Genomic DNA, 18,366 nt, shown 5'->3' on the forward strand with positions numbered 1-18,366 from the left:
GAGGACTTTTACCATCTGCTTGAGGAGGCTCCTTTAGGCCCTCTTACTGAGGTTGATCGCGGATATGACTCCTTCTGTGAGTGGATCTCTGGTGCCCTCGACTCTCTGATCCCTATGTGCTGGTCCAAGTGTAGTCGGAAGGAGCCGAGCCCATGGTACGATAGTGCCTTAGCATCTCTCAAAAGAGCCTGCTGACAGGCCGAGAGATTATGGAGGAAGTCGTTTGACCCTGAATTGAAGGCTTGTTATCTTGCTAAGATCAAAATCTACCACAGGGCGGTGTGTCAAACACGAGCCTCCTTCTATGCCCACGAGTTTCAGAATACTGTAAACCCTTCGAAACTCATTTTTAAGGTATTAAAGGACCTGATGGCTACGAGAGCAGCCACGGCGGAAATATGTTCGGACTCCCACTGTGAGGGCCTGGCCTCCTTCTTCCGTGAAAAAGTGCAAGCCATCTATCGTACTTTCCCAATGGGCTCTCCAACTCCAGAGCGGGTTGGTTGCACTTTGGGAGACAGTGAGTGTCTTACCATCTTGCCCTCCCTATCTATGGAGGTGTTTGACTCTCTCAGCCTTAAAATTAAGTCAGGATCTCCGGCAGATCCGCTGAAACCGGCCCAACTTAAGAATCTGGCGCCGCTTTGTCGCACCCCGGTGCTGTCTCTGATCAACCTGTCCCTTTCCTCTGGAGTAGTTCCCGTCAGATGGAAGCAGGCTGTAGTCACACCAATTTTAAAGAAGGCGACCCTTGACCCCCTTAAACCTGAAAACTACCGCCCTATCTCCTTACTTCCTTGGGCCACGAAAGTCGCGGAGGCCCATGTGAATGCCATTCTCTCAGACCATCTATCTAGGACTAACATTCTTGACCCTACTCAGAACGGGTTCCGTGCGGGCCACAGCACAGAGACGGCCCTTCTTTCCATGATCGAACATCTGCGTTCTGTGCTTGATGCGGGTCGGACGGCGGCACTATTGTTATTAGATCTCAGTGCCGCCTTTGACACGGTCTCGCACAGGATTTTGCTTCAGCGACTCGAGGAAGTGGGTGTCTCTGGCCTCGCCCTATGCTGGTTTCGATCTTTTCTCACTGATAGGTCATTCCAGGTGGCGATCCCACCCGGTAAGTCGTCATCTTACCCGCTAGACCTGGGGGTCCCACAGGGGTCATCGCTGAGTCCCACCCTTTTTAATCTTTATGTGAGACCGCTGGCTGCGGTCGTCAAGCGGTGGGGCCTGACGATGGTCTCTTACGCAGATGACACGCAGCTGGCGGTCACACTGAGTGGGGACTCAGATTTGGAGGCTCCCAGGTTCCGCGACGGCTTACGGGCAGTGGATAACTGGATGAATTCCAACTGTCTCCAGTTAAACACCAAGAAGACTGAGATTATGGTAGTCGGTAAACAGGTGGCATTGTGGGGTGACAAGTGGTGGCCTTCTGAATTGGGTGTGACTCCATCTCCAGCATCAGAGATAAAAAATTTGGGGGTTTGGCTTGATCCATCCCTCAGTTTCATCTGTCATACCAAGAAGGTGGCGGCTTCTTGCTATGGCATTATTAGAGGACTCAGACCCATCCTCAAATTCTTTGATGCACCCACGAGACAACTGGTGGTTCAAGCATCAGTGTTGTCGCGGTTGGACTATGCCAGCTCACTACTGGCGGGGATTAATCAATCAGAACTCTCTCGGTTGCAGCGAGTCCAAAATGCTGCTGCCCGAGTGGTGACAGGTTTGCCTAGGCGGTGCTCGGTGTCTAAATCCTTGCGCTCCCTCCATTGGCTCCCGGTGCACCAGAGGATTAAATTCAAGGTTCTTTGCTTTGCGTTTAAAATTCTCAAGGGCACACCCCCCCAAATCCTAGAGAATCTGTTGTCACCTTATGTTCCTTCGCGTACTCTCAGATCTCTGGGTCAGAACTTAGCAGTGGTTCCGCGTTTTAAACTGAGCAGAGTTGGTGGCCGCTCTTTTCGAGTCATGGCGGCAAGCTGGTGGAACTCCCTTCCTTTGCAAATCCGGACCATTGATGAGCTCCTTCAGTTCAGACGGGCCATTAAGACCTTCTTATTTGTTTAGCCTTTATGCTGTGTTTCATCTCCCTTCCGTTCCTTTTTAGTGCTGTGTTGTGTTTGCCTTATCAAAGCGCCAGGACGCCCCTTTGCTGGGGCAGCTGTGCGCGGTATAAATAAAAATAACATAACATAACATAACTGAAAAAAAGCACAAACACATGGAATGGAATGGGCAATGAAACACACCGGTTCCTGGTTAAACATGGATTCCAGACCAAAGCCCTGTGTACCGTGCATCAGTCCAACTAGGAGCCAGGCCCAAGTGTCGTCTCATGGGTTGCCACAACCCTGCCCCGCCTGCAGATACCTTGCAGTTAAATAATCCTAGAAGAGTACCTCAAACAACTCCAGACAGCTTAAAATCCTCAAAATGACACTTTTCAAGCAGGCGCTTCACACAAGTCACATACTGAACCAGCAAGGGGATGGACCGCTACACTTAACACCCACAAATCTGGCCCGCTTTATTTGACAAACTATTGGTCTTTGCTCCTGGTGTAACATTGTGTTGGTATTTATACAGCGCTTTCTTACCCCTTGCATGGCCCAAACCACTTGACTTTGTGTGCCTTTACCTTTGTAGCCCAGAAGAGGGGGTCCTTTTGGATGGCGAAGGGGCTCAGGCCAACACCGCTCTGGCTGATGGCTCGCTTGAACTTGCCCACGTTGTATGGTGTCAGTGTCTACGGCGTCCAGAGAGGGACAAAAGACAAGAGTGTTTACGGATTGTACGTATTTCTCTACTCATCCTACAAAACACAGAAATATGGTACCTTTTAAAGACAATAAAGTGTTTAGTGACTGTTGGACTTGGGCCTTCTGGCAGGGTCACCCCTGAACTTTTTGCCTTGAAATTATAGTGATTTCTGGTCTTTGCGCACTTTGACACTGTGGCGCAGTGTAAAGTGCGTGCTCTCCCTGAGTGCGTGTGTGAGATTGGCCTGCCCTCCCATAGGAATGCATGGGGAATGTCTGTGTCCCTGGTAGTTCCTGGTGCGTGAGGTGTGCATGGTCAAGTTTGGTATGTGTGAACTCGGGGGAGTGAATGCTGCGAGATGGTGTATGCAGCATGTATGTGTCTAGTAGGGAAGCGCCATTTCTAGACATGGCTGTACGTGTGCTGTGAGGGTGCTGGCGCATGATTGGCTGGAGCTGGCTGGCATGCCAGGCTCCAGGAAGTCTGGATGGGTCTGCCCGGTGGTGAGTGGGAGATTAGCATGAGTGATGTGTGGGAGGAGTGTACCTGTGTCCTGGATGGGCTGGGTTTTCCCCACACAATGCTGGCTCCGCCCCCCTGTGGTGTGACTGATGACCCAAGCCCTGCCAGTGAATAGAATGGGTGGTTGGGCCATCAAGAGTGCTCCAGAACCAGCTGCGACTGGTTCTGCCCCCACCCTGCACCTAAAGACAAAGGGAAAAGGTGTATAAAAGAGGGGCTGTGACCCCATGAAAATGTTCTTGTTTGCTGCTTGAATCTGCCAGGGGCGTGCTGCTGCTTGGGCTCAGGGATGGCTTGCCTCCCTGAGCCCTGCCCAGCCCCTGGCTTGCTGATGGACCCCTGAAGGACTTGCTGTTCCCCTGAAGCGCCTGGAAGCGCTTTATTTTGTCTGCCAGCGCTGGGAGCGCCTACTCTGCCTGAGGGCACCTGGGAGCGCTTCGTTTTTCTTCTAGCGCTTACGAGCGCTTTATTTTGCATTTAGCGCTGAGGGGCGCTTTTACTTTTGGAAGCCGGAGCCCACCCGGCGTTTGCCCCGCTCAGTGACGAGTCTTGAGCCCCCTGGCAGGTGCCCACCCTGCCGGGGACATTGCCACCTTTCGAGCGCGTGCCCACCGCGCTTTATGGTAATAAAGGCCGGTGCCCACCCGGCATTGCCCAGGACTTCACCGCCGCAGCCCGGAGTGTTTGGAAAACGTTGCCGGGCCGCTGCCAAGTGCGACCCGGAAGTGCTTGGCCGGCCGGCCAATCAGAGCGTGGCCGGCCGGAAGTCCCGCCCCCGCAGCCCGCGAAGGAGTGATGGCCGCCCGGGGATCCCGTGAGCTGGGGAGAGCCCCGGGCTAGCCAGGAAGCAGTCGCCGGATGTCGCGGGGCTCCCAGGACCAGGAGGGAGCCCCGGTGGAGGAGGAGAGCCGCCGCCGAGCACCAGAGACCCGGTGAGTGAGTGCGGAAGGGAGGGGGGCGTCGGGGCACATTGTCGGTGCCCGCCCCTCCCCTCCAGAGCAAGACCCTTGGTGCTCAGAGGCCCGTGGGGCCTCCCCTGATGCAGAGTCCCCCGAGAGGGACTCCGTTTGTTTGTTCTTGAGCCCGGAGAGGCTCCGATCCGGCCTCATTGTTCTTGGGGCCCCGAGTGGCTCTCCAGTTGTTCTGAGGTCTCCCCGCCCACATCCGTGTTGAGGAGCCCCGAGGCTCCTGGGGGCAATCGGCATATTACGAGCCCAGAGAGGCTCAGGGCATTTCTTTGTTCACGGAGCCCCGTGGTTCCAAGAGGGCACCATGGTTCTAGGTGTGTTCTGAGAGCCCAGCAAGGTTCCCACATTGGCCCATTGTTGTTCTTGAGCCCTGGCAGGCTCAAACATTGTTGCGCCAGTTGCCCAGCACTTTATGGGCAACTGCTACATTTAGGCTCCTGGACATTGGACACAGGGCGTCCTAGCCCCAACAAGGCCAGAGGGCCTAGGGACAGTCACAGGTGGTGACTTACGTGAGTTTGGCGCAATTGTACTTTCTATGCACCTCTGAATGTATTGTTTATGCGTCATGTGCCTTTACACCTCTGAATGAATGTCATGCATTGCATCATGTGTATGTTCTTACACCCCTACAGGTATTGTGATACATAGGTGGTTGTTTTCTCCCTAGTACAGGTGGTGCTAGTGAGGTCCTGTTACCAGTGATTACTGGTTGTGTGCTATTTTGTGCTATATTCTATGTACTAAGTGCTATTTCTGAAAGTGCTACTTCTGATTCCTGACAGTGGTCCAGGTGGCCCTGTCTTGTAAATATCCCCTTGTAAATTCTGCCCGTGCCTCTGGCACATTGTAAAGTGTGTGTTTTATCTAATGTGTTTTGGTGTAATACAAAGGCTATTTTTATATAACCTTGTGTGGAGTTTCCTTTGTGGTGGGCCTTTGGTTGTTGTTGCTGGGGTGCATGCGCAAATACTTAACTTACATCGCCTCCAAGTTTAGCCTTGCTGCTCGCGCCACGTTACCTAGAGGGTGAGTAGGGGTTATCTTGGCGTGTAACTCCCTTGCCCTGACTTGGGGGTGGTGGTCTCTGACTGACTTTGGCGAAAGCCCTGGCCAGCCAGGGATCCCATTTCCAACAGTGACCTTGTTTACAATGCCTAAATAGTGTTCCTCATTTCACCATGTTTGTCTTTGGTCTTTTTTGATTATTACCCCACTTTCAATATTCCTGTTTTATTCTTGCAAAGACTAACTCTTGCCCAAAGTGTCTAATCCCAGAAGACTCCACCTACTGAAAACACTCCCAATAAGAAAATTTCTGGTCAAATTGTGGGGTGTGTTCAGTTTCTCAAGGCCTGGCTTTTCGAGCAGTAGCAGCATTCCCCTCCCCCCAGCGCCTTGAGACCCTCACGGGTATGTAGTGCGCTTTACAAATGCAATGATTGATTGATTGAGGGGCGTGGCTTGGCATCCTTCAAACGCCCACATTACAGTACGCTTGAGCTTTCTCGGCTATGGCTCTGCAGGATGAGGACAAGTGCCCAGGAGTCAGGAAGGCTAGCTCAGGACATTCAGACCCGACTCGGAGCAGCAGTGGGGGTGGAATCGTACCCGAATATATGCCTAGTTCTTAGCCTGTGGTCCGGAGACCTCTGGAGTCTGCAAAGCCTACACAGGGGGGTCTGTGGCTGCTTAGAAAATCTAATAATAGTAACAGATAAATAAGGTGAATGTAAATAAAGATACCAAATGTGAAATTGGAGGCTAAAAATGATTAGCCTCAGATTGTTTCGTGAGAGCAGTGCAGGTGCATCAAACAAGCTATAGTATGGATGATGAGAGGCCCGATTAAATTTAGCAAAGCTCCAACATTCCCACTAAAATTAAACATTTAATTTTTTTAATATTTATTTGTGAATTAAATAAATATTTCATCATTTGTGTATTTGTTTGATGAAATATTTTGTCTGAATTTTATGTGTGTTGTTTTGTAGCTCAAATCATCAAAAACACATTAGGGTGGGGTTCCCTGCATTCCAATAATGACTCAGTCGGGTCCTTGGCTTCCAGTAATGAGGCAGAGGGGACCCCTGGATTCCAGCTTCTAGTAATGACTCAGTGGGGGTCCCTGCATTCCAGGAATGATGCAGTGGGGGTCCCCAGGTTCCAGTAGTGATTAAGTTGAGGCAGTGGTGGATCCTCCGCTAAGGGGAGGAGCGTCGCCCCACTGCTCATTGAGCAGTGAAAAGGGAAAACAATAACATGATAATAACATGGTTATTATCGTTTTATTTTTGTTTTCTGTCGGCTGGGTCAGGGCGGGAGGGGCTGGTGGTTCAGGGTGGGAGGAAGAGTGGACTATGCACACTAAGGGGCTCATTAGGATCGCGGATTTCCCGCATCCTCCGGGCCGGCGGAAGCCACCGCCGGCCCGGAGGATGCGGGAAAACTGCAGCGGATGCTTTAAAGACCCACCGCCAAATTAGGATGGCTGGTGGGTCTTTGAATCTGTCCGCCGCTTTTCCGCCGCAGTCACCTTTCGACCGCGGCGGAAAAGCATTAACATGGTTGGCGGTGTCTATCAGACACCGCCAGCCATATTATGATAGAGTAAAAAGTATGCTTTTCCACGGCGGCTTTTCCGCCGTGGAAAAGCATACGGACCTTCACTTCAGGGGCCCGTTGCGGGCCCCCTGGGTGAAGGAGGGGTGGGGGTGCACATGGGGGGTACCTATGGTAACCCCCTGCATTTGCGTGAACAAAGCGGCAGGCACCGCGCGGTGCCTGCCGCTTTGTGCACGCAAATGCCGTGCATGCATTTTTAACACTGCGGCGGGTGCAGCTTGAAGCTGCACCCGCCGCAATGTTAAAAATAGAGGAAGTGACCGCCACCCTGGCGGTCACATCCTAATCTGTATGGAGGGACCGCCACTGCCCCTGCGGACTGTCCCTCCTACTCTATGGTGGCGGACGGACTAAGGTCCGTCCACCATCATAATCGGCCCCTAAGTGCGCATGACTGCTTGGCTGGCTGTTTTCGGCTGGCCAAGCAGTCATGCGCACTTTGCATATTCCCCACCAGGCTGCAATGGACGGTCTGGTGGGGAATATACACAGGCTCCCTGTTGCGATCTAAGCGCCGATTCACCGCGCTCAACCCAACTACAACGCTGCATTGCAGGTTTGTGATTGGCTCAGGGGAGCCTGCGTTCCGGGTGCTTCCTGCAGCTTTTTCCGGAGCAGAGAAGCAGAGGAGAGACCCAAACCAACGGAGCACGCACGCAACCTGGGCTTCATCCCTCTCGATGACCAGACAAGCCAACGCCGTCTCGTCCTCGTGCTTCAACATCCTACGCATGCTCCGGAAGATCTTCCGATGGATCCCCACCGAAACCAGGAAGACGGTCACCCAGGCACTCATCACCAGCCGACTGGACTACAGAAACACCCTCTACACCGGTACCACAGCCAAACTGCAGAAGAGACTCCAACGCATCCAGAAGGCCTCCGCACGACTCATCCTGGGTATCCCCCATCACAGCCACATCTCCGGCCACCTGAGAGACCTGCACTGGCTCCCCGTCAACAAGAGAATCACGTTCCGACTCCTCACCCACGCACACAAGGCCCTCCACGACCTGGGCCCCAGGTACCTCAACAACCGCCTGACCTTCTACACTCCCACCCGCCAGCTTCGTTCGACCAGCCACGCCCTCGCAGCCGTTCCCCGCATCCGAAGGACGACCATGGGAGGAAGATCCTTCTCCTACATGGCAGCCAAGACGTGGAACTCTCTCCCCATCCACCTCCGTCAGACCCAAGACCACCTCTCCTTCAGGAAGCAACTCAAGACCTGGCTGTTCGAGCAGTAGCAGACCCCCCCCCCCCCTAAAGCACCTTGAGACCCTCTGGGTGAGTAGCGCGCTATATAAATTTCTTGATTGATTGATTGATTGATTGAGAGACGTGGCCATCAGAAAAGGTAATTTGATTTTGTTTTTATGCCCCCAAGACCCCTCACACCCGTTCCCTACCAGCCGCCACTGAGTTGGGCTCCACCAAAGTCAAAAGGTTAAGAACCACTGATTTATAATAATGTGGTGTCAGTGCATTCATGTCTCGTGATGACACATCACAACATGGTCATACCGTGTCGGTCTGCCATCAGTAAAGACAAATACATCTGATAAACTTTACAGAAAGATCATTGCCACACAAATTCCCCATTAACAAGCAGCTTTGACCCACGGCTCTGGTGCCACAAAAATAATAAAATGTGCCCACCTGGGGAAACGTTCCCCACAGTTCTTGCTGGACAGTGGTTGATTTATTCATACTTAATGCAGCTAACAGACAGATGTTGTTACTAAAAAAAAAAAGAACTTCAAGGCTACAATAGTTATTTGGCTCCCCTAATGAACATCCAGATGAGGACGTATTCAAAACCCAGTGATGGTTTCCATCAGGGCTTTAAGTGGGCCGGGTCTCTCCGGGTCTCAGTCCTGGTAGTACCTAAAATGTGTCGTTTTTAGACCCTGTATTCATCTCCTTAACACAACAACACAGATCGATTGCTAAACGAGGAATTTAAAGAAGCTTAAGTTAATCTGTGTCACTCCTGTTTATATTTCACGTTTTACTTAATTCAGGATTCCCTAACGGTGTGTGCTTTCTCCAGGAAGTTGTGTTAGAATTTTTTTCAGGCAGTAGATCACTCTTGTATAGCGCTCACTTTAGACTGCGTCACTTCCAAGTATTAATACCAGGTCACGATTGAGAGGTCTAAAACTGAGCTGAAGGCAGTGCGAGTTCCTTATAGTGCCAGTCAGGGGTTCAAGAAGGCAGTGGCGGCCCCTCCACTAAGGCGGAGGAGTGTTGCCCCACTGAGCAGAAAGGAAAAATAAAATGACAATAACGTATCATTATGGTCATTTTATTTTTTTGATTGCATGCAGTCAGTGGCCTGTGTGGAGCGGGGCTGGCCAGAGCAGGGGAGGAGTTGTGTGCACTCCCAAAGTGCGCATGAACTGTTTGGGCGGCCATCTTGGGCCGACCAAACCATCATGCGCACTTTGAATGTTTCCCACCAGGCTGCATTACACAGCCTGGTGAGGAACATGCACGGGCCCCCTGTTTGAGTCTGAGCACCGATCCATGCGTTGTGATTGGCTCAGGGCAGCATATGTGCCGGGTGCTTCCTGTTGCCGGGACTGCTGGAAGAAGGAACAGGATGCAGGGAAGGCGGCAGCCGGCCAGCCGTTCTAAGGTAAGTGTGGTATTGGTTGCTGTTAATTTACCTTCCCTCCCGCCCGCCTCACCACCCCCGTCCGGTAGCAGCCGCTACTGCAAAAAGGTGTTCAGAATACATGGTCATCCAATCTTTGGCAACTCTGCAATGTGCACAGAGGAATGGTCAGTCAAGCATGCTAGTTACAGTTTGGAATCTATGCAAATGTGTGTGAATGAGGTATATATTTACTAATACAAGAGGAAGGTCATTCAAGAAAAGTGAAAAGAGGGTGTGAAGATGAAATCAACATCAAAACGTCACCAACCCTACTGCAGTTCAGAAAAGAGCTGAACACCCACTGCTTCAGAGAACACCACAGCTCTGCTTGATAGGAATCCCCGCCTACAAACATCTGGTTTCAACGTAGACAACCGTGAACCGCCACTGAGGGCGTTGCTTTGCAGGTATGTTTGCATTCAACAAATACCTATGTATACATGAACATATTTACAAGCACCCATTGATGTAATTTAGGGGTCGCCGGGGGCTGCAGCTGCGACCCCTGGCTTGACCCTTGCTACACCTGGCACTGCCTTGCAACCCCTGGCGGCAAAATCAGTGCCTAGAACACAGGAGCAGATCGCCCTAATGGACGTCATTTGATGCTCCATTTTCATGGTTTTCTGTCAAATTGTTATTACCCAAATAGTGAATAATACTATTCACTATTAGTGTAATAGAAATGGAGTATAATTAGCTGGAATTTGACCCTATCAGAGACATAAGGTAAGAAAAAAATGCTTTTAACCAGTTGACCGCGGCGTGAATTCCGCCGCGGTGCAGGAGTTTTAATCAGTGGGTGGGGTTCGGACAGCCCCCAACCATCTTCCGCACACGCCCACCGTCACGTGGGACAGCCCTCGGCCGTCCTGAGCACGGAACGGGTTAAATGTATGTTGTATGCATGCTTGTCTGAATGTGTTTATCTGAGAGTGTCTAAATGTGTGTGTCTGTTCAAGAATGTGTGTCTGACAAAGAAAAGATCAACTAGTGTGTGATGTCACTTCCGCTACCCCTGGCAGTTTGGTGAATTGATGCCCATACAAGCCCCGCTTGCCCTTCTCGTCTCACACCACACCACAGTAGTGTACTCTGTTCTCAGATGGCAATGGATGAAGCCCGTCACAACGCAGTCCTATCAGTTCTATCGCCAGTGGAAGGAATCCGCAGATTGCTTACCTGTAGACTGACACTGGCTCCCCCGGCAGACTCCCCGAAGAGGGTGATGTTATCCGGGTCACCCCCAAAGGCAACAATGTTTCTCTTCACCCAGGAAATGGCCATGTGCTGGTCCCAGAGTCCATAGTTACCTGATCAAAAAACAAATGCATTTCAAAATCTAAAACCGGGCCCAACCTGACCAGACTTTCAAAAGCACCAGTTTTCCTGAGAAAAAAATTAATTCCTTATTGCCTCACAGCAGATGCATAGCGGGAGGGATCCGCCCCCAGTGGCACGAGTTTTTGGGGCCACGCCCCCTCCCCCCACTCTTACCTGTGGCCGAGCGTTAAAAGCACTTACCATCACGGGCAGCCAAAGGTGTAGCTATGCCACTGCCTCACAGTCCACCCCTCCCCCCGCTATGAAAACTAGAAGAGACGGGCACTGAAAGCAGTACATTTTAAACGAAATTCACATATACTGAGAGACGTCTCATCTCCATTAGGGCGGAGGAGCGTCGCCCCACTGCTTTCTCACAGTGCAAGAAGCAGAAACATAAAATGGTATTTTAAATAGCATTTTATGTTTCTGCTTCTCATGCTGTGGGCCCTGCCTGTTTGGACGTCCCTCTGGGGCCGACCAAACCAGTCATGCGCACTCTGCATTTTCTCTATGTAGGCTGCGTTGTGATTGGCTTAGGGGAGGGGCGGGAGGATGCCTGCTTCCTGATGCAGGACCGGGCCAGGAGCGGAGGTGGCACTGGACCCGGTAAGTTATTTCTTTTTAAATTCCACCCTCACGAATCCCCACCACCAACGAGCTGCGACTGCACCGAATCATTAAAAAAGTAACGCTTCTATGGAGCAAGCCTCTCGTAAATAAAGCCCCCTAGGGTCTAACAGTGCAAAGTCTGGGTGTCTGCTGGTCTCTTGGAGTACAATTGTGTTCATTAACTCTGAGTCTCTGATTGTCATCATTACATTTGCCTCTCTGTTGATCTCTGGTATCTGATAGTGTTCATTATCTCTGGGTGTCTGCTAGTGTTCATTATCTCTGGGTGTCTGCTAGTGTTCATTATCTCTGGGTGTCTGCTAGTGTCTATTATCTCTGGCTGTCTGACAGTGTTTATTATCTCTGGCTGTCTGACAGTGTTTATTATCTATGGGTGTCTGACAGTGTTTATTATCTATGGGTGTCTGACAGTGTTTATTATCTATGGGTGTCTGACAGTGTTCATTATCTCTGGGTGTCTGCTAGTGTTCATTATCTATGGGTGTCTGCTAGTGTTCATTATCTATGGGTGTCTGCTAGTGTTCATTATCTCTGGGTGTCTGCTAGTGTTCATTATCTCTGGGTGTCTGCTAGGGTTCATTATCTCTGGCTGTCTGACAGTGCTTATTATCTCTGGCTGTCTGACAGTGTTTATTATCTATGGGTGTCTGACAGTGTTTATTATCTATGGGTGTCTGACAGTGTTTATTATCTATGGGTGTCTGACAGTGTTTATTATCTATGGGTGTCTGACAGTGTTTATTATCTATGGGTGTCTGACAGTGTTCATTATCTCTGGGTGTCTGCTAGTGTTCATTATCTCTGGGTGTCTGCTAGTGTTCATTATCTCTGGCTGTCTGACAGTGTTTATTATCTCTGGCTGTCTGACAGTGTTTATTATCTATGGGTGTCTGACAGTGTTTATTATCTCTGGCTGTCTGACAGTGTTTATTATCTATGGGTGTCTGACAGTGTTTATTATCTATGGGTGTCTGACAGTGTTTATTATCTATGGGTGTCTGACAGTGTTCATTATCTCTGGGTGTCTGCTAGTGTTCATTATCTATGGGTGTCTGCTAGTGTTCATTATCTCTGGCTGTCTGACAGTGTTTATTATCTCTGGCTGTCTGACAGTGTTTATTATCTATGGGTGTCTGACAGTGTTTATTATCTATGGGTGTCTGACAGTGTTCATTATCTATGGGTATCTGATTGAGTCCATTATCTCGGCATGTTTGCTTGTCTCCAATTGCCAGATATTATCTCCGGATGACGTCAGGTGTTCGACTCCCCGGATCTCTGGTGATTTCTGTTATTCTCTATTTATTGGTAGCTGACAGTGTTACTTTTGCCTGGGTGTCTGATAGTATTCAGTATCTATGGGTGATGTCTGGTGGTTTCTGTTGCTCTCTGTCTATTGGTGATTGATGGTGTTACTTTTGTCTGGGTGTCTGATAGTATTCATTATCTATGGGTGATGTCTGGTGTCTGGATCTCTGGTGGTTTCTGTTGCTCTCTGTCTATTGGTGATTGATGGTGTTTCTTTTGCCTGGGTGTCTGATAGTATTCAGTATCTATGGGTGATGTCTGGTGGTTTCTGTTGCTCTCTGTCTATTGGTGATTGATGGTGTTACTTTTGTCTGGGTGTCTGATAGTATTCATTATCTGTGGGTGATGTCTGGTGTCTGGATCTCTGGTGGTTTCTGTTGCTCTCTGTCTATTGGTGATTGATGGTGTTACTTTTGTCTGGGTGTCTGATGCCCTTTGGCAGCCTGACAGTGCTGATTATTATAAGGTATCTGTTGGTCTCTCAGCATCTGAAACTCTTGAACTTGCATCAGCCCATCATGATTATTCCTTACCTGCCCCTTCCAGAAAGGTATGTGCATAAAACAGTTAAGTACCTTGACAATCCCATCATATGCATCTTCAGTTAAGAAAGTATGCAACAGTCCAATATTTGGCCCATAGTTAAATCTTCTGTTCATCTAGGATCCATATGAAATTGATTTCAATTGTAGCCACATCAAAATTGAGCATGCATACGACTGGATTGTCAATTGACTTAAGTGATATATGCATATACATAGTGCTGAGTTAAATCTTGCCATGAGTAGCAATGGCTAAGCCAGGGGCACCAAAGGGGTAGCAGCCAGTACCCCTAGTCACTCTTTATTGAGGTCCATGCTGTGGGGCAGGGGTAAATGCATCTAACAGGGTGAGGTAGAATGAAAGAGGACTGCAGCACGCTTTGTGGGAGAAGGGAGAATAGAAGCCCCCTGCCTCCTGGAGCTCCTTCTATGGTCCTCCAGTATCTCTTCTCCAGGTTATTGTGATTTTCCACCTTCTGGCCAGCCTGGTTCCTCAGATGTCTGTTCCTTTTGATATTTATGCCCTCGCTTCTCTCGTTCCTTCGTTTCTCGCCTATGGTCTCTACTTGCCTCTCCGCAGGGGCGTAAGAGACTATAAATTGCTGGGGGGAGGGTGGGAACAGCCTTATAACCATGGCCACTGGAATTATGCAATTGTGCGGCCACTGCAATTTTCACATAATTATAGATTTGCTTCATTTGCCACATAATCCACCATCTTCTGCAGATTTAAACCCCCCCCCCCAAAAAATGTGTTTCTAGCTCAAACGTTTCAAAAGTTACTAAAAATGCACTGCCATGTGTTGCCACGCAGTGGAAGGCCCTTTGCAAAGCTGAACTGGACACCTTTCTGTTGTTGGCACTATAGTTGGGTATTAAACTGGTACTAAAGAGGTGGAAATAATGTCCAGATAGTGTTACCAGGTTTAAAAATGAGAAAATAATGAAGTAATGCTATTAAAAATATGTGCCACATTATGCTGCATAATTAGCTTTTTGTTGCCGAATAATGTACTCAACCCTGATGCATAATGTGGCCCTCTCTTCCTACATAATTGCAGTGGCTCTGCTTATAGCAACGTGCAAAGCTTGGTAAACCTGCACACTGAGCTTCCATACCCCATTTCCTGGGACTGCGCATGTCTGCCGCTCCTATATCACGTGGAGGGGCGCGGTGTGAGATGCAATATTCATTGTCTTCCTGTTCATGATGAATCAGTTATGATACAAGGCAAACGATTGGCTAAGAGATCTTGCCCTCTACAGCACAAGAAGTTGAATATATGTGGAACTACAACCGTCCCCCTCCTTTGAGACCCAAAGATATCTGGGGCCCACTATATACCTTTTTTATTCCACGCTCCTTAAGTCTATGATGTTGAACCATCGACCTCCCCTAGCCAAACCCACACATCAGAGTCAGTACTCTATGCCAGCGATATATGTGCTGCAAATACAGAAATCTATCTGACAGACTACAATTCAATATGCAATCTAACCACTGTGAGGGTCAAACTGTGTCTTGCTATTTAGGGCCAAATGTAGGAAGGCCATTAGCGGTCGGTAACGGCCGAAATCAGCCGTTACCGACTAGTAATAGGCTTTTCCTATGTAGGTGGCAAATTTACCGATTCGGTAAATACCAAATCCGTATTTACCGATTCGGTATTTACCGAATCATCATTTACCGATTCGGTATTTACTGAATCATCATTTACCGATTCGGTATTAACCGAATCATTAAATGAAATATAGGAAGCACTTTGAAGAGTGCTTCTGTGCTTACAGGATTCGTTATTTACCACCAACTATTAGTTGGTGGTAAGTAATGAATACCTCTGTAAATGCAAATCTGTGCATTTACAGCTGTGACATGTGACAGACATACATGCCCTTAGGGCATGTATGTGTGCCACATGTGCACACAAGCACTATTCAGGGGTGCAACAGGGTGTCAAAGTGACACCATGCCACCCTTGACTCTTTCCCTATTTTACCGAATCGGTAATTGACATTCATTCCTATGGGCCTCCAGGCCCATAAGAATGAATGACAATTACCGAATCGGTAATTACCGATTCGGTAATTACCGAATCTTAATGATTCGGTAAATTTAACCAATTTTTTATCTACATAGCATTTACCAATTCGAAAATACCGAATCGGAAAAATTCGGTATTTTCGAGTCAGTAAATTTAAATTACCTACATCTAGCCCTTAGTGCCTTTTGCACTCGCTCTTATGTGCTTGGACTGCACTCACTGTATTTCCCTGTAACATTGTGAAATGTGTGCAGACGAATGCAGATGCATTGATATGGAACCTGTATTGCTGATGCTTTGCTCAAGTATCACCAATTTATCCTGACATGTGACTGCTATTATTTCTTATTTGCTGATTTTTTTCTTTTCCTGTCTGTACTCCTAAAATCCGAAAATTAATTAAACAAATTAAAATGCAAGTCAAGCAAAAATATTAAAAAAGATGTCAATATACTTCTATATGCTCAAGTATGTAACGATGACAACAATATAAATAAATAATAGTGCTAGGCAAAACTACCCAAAATAAACTGTGGCTTCTTTCTCCCTGTCACCTACGCTGTAATCTAACTTTTCATTAATTAGGTGAAAAACATTAAGCGTATATGTCAGATAGAGATACTCTTCTAGAAGTTGAATTTTGCATGTGAAAATGTAAAATCTGGGCCCAATCTCGGCTTCCCTGTTTCACCAAAAGGTGTGATCCTAGACAATGTTATACTTCAGGGATCCTCCTTTTTATCTTGCAGGCTGAATGGGACTCTTCCCTTTTTAGGTCTCGCACCTCACGACACAGCGCAAAGCCCTGTTGCCAGCGAGACCTATAGTCGTCGACTCTGCTTTCAAGGGCTTGCAAGGGCGACAGGAGATGGGCACGCGCACCTGCAGGCCGGATCAGATAGGTGGATGCGCGCGTTCACCACGTAAGTGCCCATCTCCTGTCTCCCTTGTTAGATCTTTCTCATTGCCCTGCAGGACTAGTATTCAAAGCGGCAGGTGGGGTACGGCCGAGAGCTGCAGGATGCAGACAGCAACCAGCAAACACTGCTTTCAACTTCACTCCCCCTTTGTCTTTGTCCTGCCACACGCAGAACGAGGGCAGGTGTAAACAGCACAAACAAAAGGGCTCAGGGCGTGGATGGCCTCCTGACTCACCTTCATTCGGTGACCATCTGATTGGTCACTGATACCTGGAGGCAGGTCAGCAGGTCAAGTGCAGGGCCATTATAGGTAGCGCTTTTGCACGCTAATAGCCCTGCGAATCATGGAAGACACAGAGAAATAGTTTTGTCCCCTCATCCCCCTCACCCTTTTCTTCCATGTCCCCCCCCAATCCAAAATCTGGGGGCAGAACCTAACTGGCGTAGCGGGCACCGGGCGTTTCCCCAGTGGGCCGCTAGGATGGGGGCCGGTTTTGTTACCGGGGCCGGCAATGCCGGACCCCTGTAACAAAATCGACCGAAACCAGCGATTGCAAACAGCTCAGCCGCACCCCTCCTCCCCCATAGGGAGGCCGGCCTAGCAGTTTGCTGGGTTCCCAGTCCGGCCCTGTCTGGGGGAGCTATATCCCCCGTGTTCCCCACACTTCCTACGCCCATGCCACTCCGCTCCATTACATTTTTAACCAGCTGCCTAAGGCTGGCTGTAGATACCAACAAAGCACTTCAGCTCAGTCTGTGAATACTCATGTTAACCCCTTCAGTGCTGATGACTGCTCCCAGTCATCATGCGTCACGGTGGGCGTGTGCTGATGACGGCCAGGAGCAGTCATGGCCACGCCCGCGATCGGAATGTCCAGCACCGGCGCGGAATTCCTGCCCCAGCCAATGTGTTAAAGGAAGATCATTTTGTCAACAAGGCTCTGCCCTCATTTGCTCCCTCCAGACAACAGTTCAGCGCTTTGCGGCAGCTTCCATGCTGCTTTGCAATTCATGATGCTGCACCATCAAGATCCATCATTCCTGCAGCGTTTCATGAATTTATTTAGAGGCAAGAACCTCCAGGGATCATTGCTGCAGATGTGGCAGGTGGCTTGGACTTTTCCCCAGCCATCCAATAGCTGCTCTGCCCACCCACACCCCAGCATCCCAGCCTTCACTCCCACAAGCATCAGTAGTGACTGTCGCCCGTGTGGTGGTACACTGTGAATGGTGACCCTTACCTGGCGCGTTAGCATCTCCCGTGCTCAGGAACCCCAGTGGTCCCACGCGGTAGTTGAAGGTCACCACGATGACGTTGCCGCGCACCGCCAGCTCTTCACCGTCGTACAAGTGGTTGTTCAGGAAGTTGGCTCCCTGACTCGCCCCCAGCAGGAAGGCTCCCCCGTAGATCCAGACCATGACGGGCATGTGGGTGGAAACTGTAGGAGAGAAGAGGAGGTGTCAGCGCCCCCTGCAGTTAGGGCATGTGGGTGGAGACTGTGGAAGAGTAGTGCTAAAGCTTCTACAGATGGGAAAAGCGTAAGGCTTTTTTGTATAACCGTCACCCACCGGGGTTACCCCTGGGTGGCATGCTTCATCCGGTTCTGCTGCGAAACGGGGCATGCTGCTACCAGTGGAAGACACGGGAGCACTGAAGGGTAAGTACCAAATGGGCTGGGTGAGCCTGAGAACATGGGCTGTATGAGCCTGGGTCCAGAGAATTTGGGCTGTGTGATCCTGAACCCAGAGAACATGGAATGTGTGAGCCTGAAGCCTGAGAACATGGGCTGTGTAAGCCTGGAGGCTGAGGACATGGGCTGTGTGAGGCTGGATCCAGAGAACATGGGTTGTGTGAGCCTGGATCCAGAGAACATGGAATGTGTGAGCCTGGATCCAGAGAACATGGGATGTGTGAGTCTGGATCCAGAGAACATGGCCTGTGTGAGCCTGGATCCAGAGAACATGGCCTGTGTGAGCCTGGATCCAGAGAACATGGGATGTGTGAGCCTGGAATAAGAGAACATGGGATGTGTGAGCCTGGATCCA

General features: G+C 49.6%; 1 protein-coding gene across 1 annotated transcript in view; it reads right to left on the minus strand.

Moving 5' to 3' along the window:
• The window catches only part of LOC144756380 (bile salt-activated lipase-like), an 80,066-nt gene that overhangs the window by 36,289 nt on the left and 25,411 nt on the right, over window positions 1-18,366 (minus strand). The window contains exons 4-6 of the mRNA XM_078646159.1: window positions 17,562-17,759; window positions 10,735-10,865; window positions 2,654-2,761 (exon numbers count right to left, since the gene is read on the minus strand). Coding sequence (XP_078502285.1) covers window positions 2,654-2,761; window positions 10,735-10,865; window positions 17,562-17,759 — 437 coding nt within the window. The remainder of the gene's footprint in view (window positions 1-2,653; window positions 2,762-10,734; window positions 10,866-17,561; window positions 17,760-18,366) is intronic.

This window comes from Lissotriton helveticus, chromosome 5_1 (genome assembly GCF_964261635.1).
Source record: "Lissotriton helveticus chromosome 5_1, aLisHel1.1, whole genome shotgun sequence".
Lineage (NCBI taxonomy): Eukaryota > Metazoa > Chordata > Amphibia > Caudata > Salamandridae > Lissotriton > Lissotriton helveticus.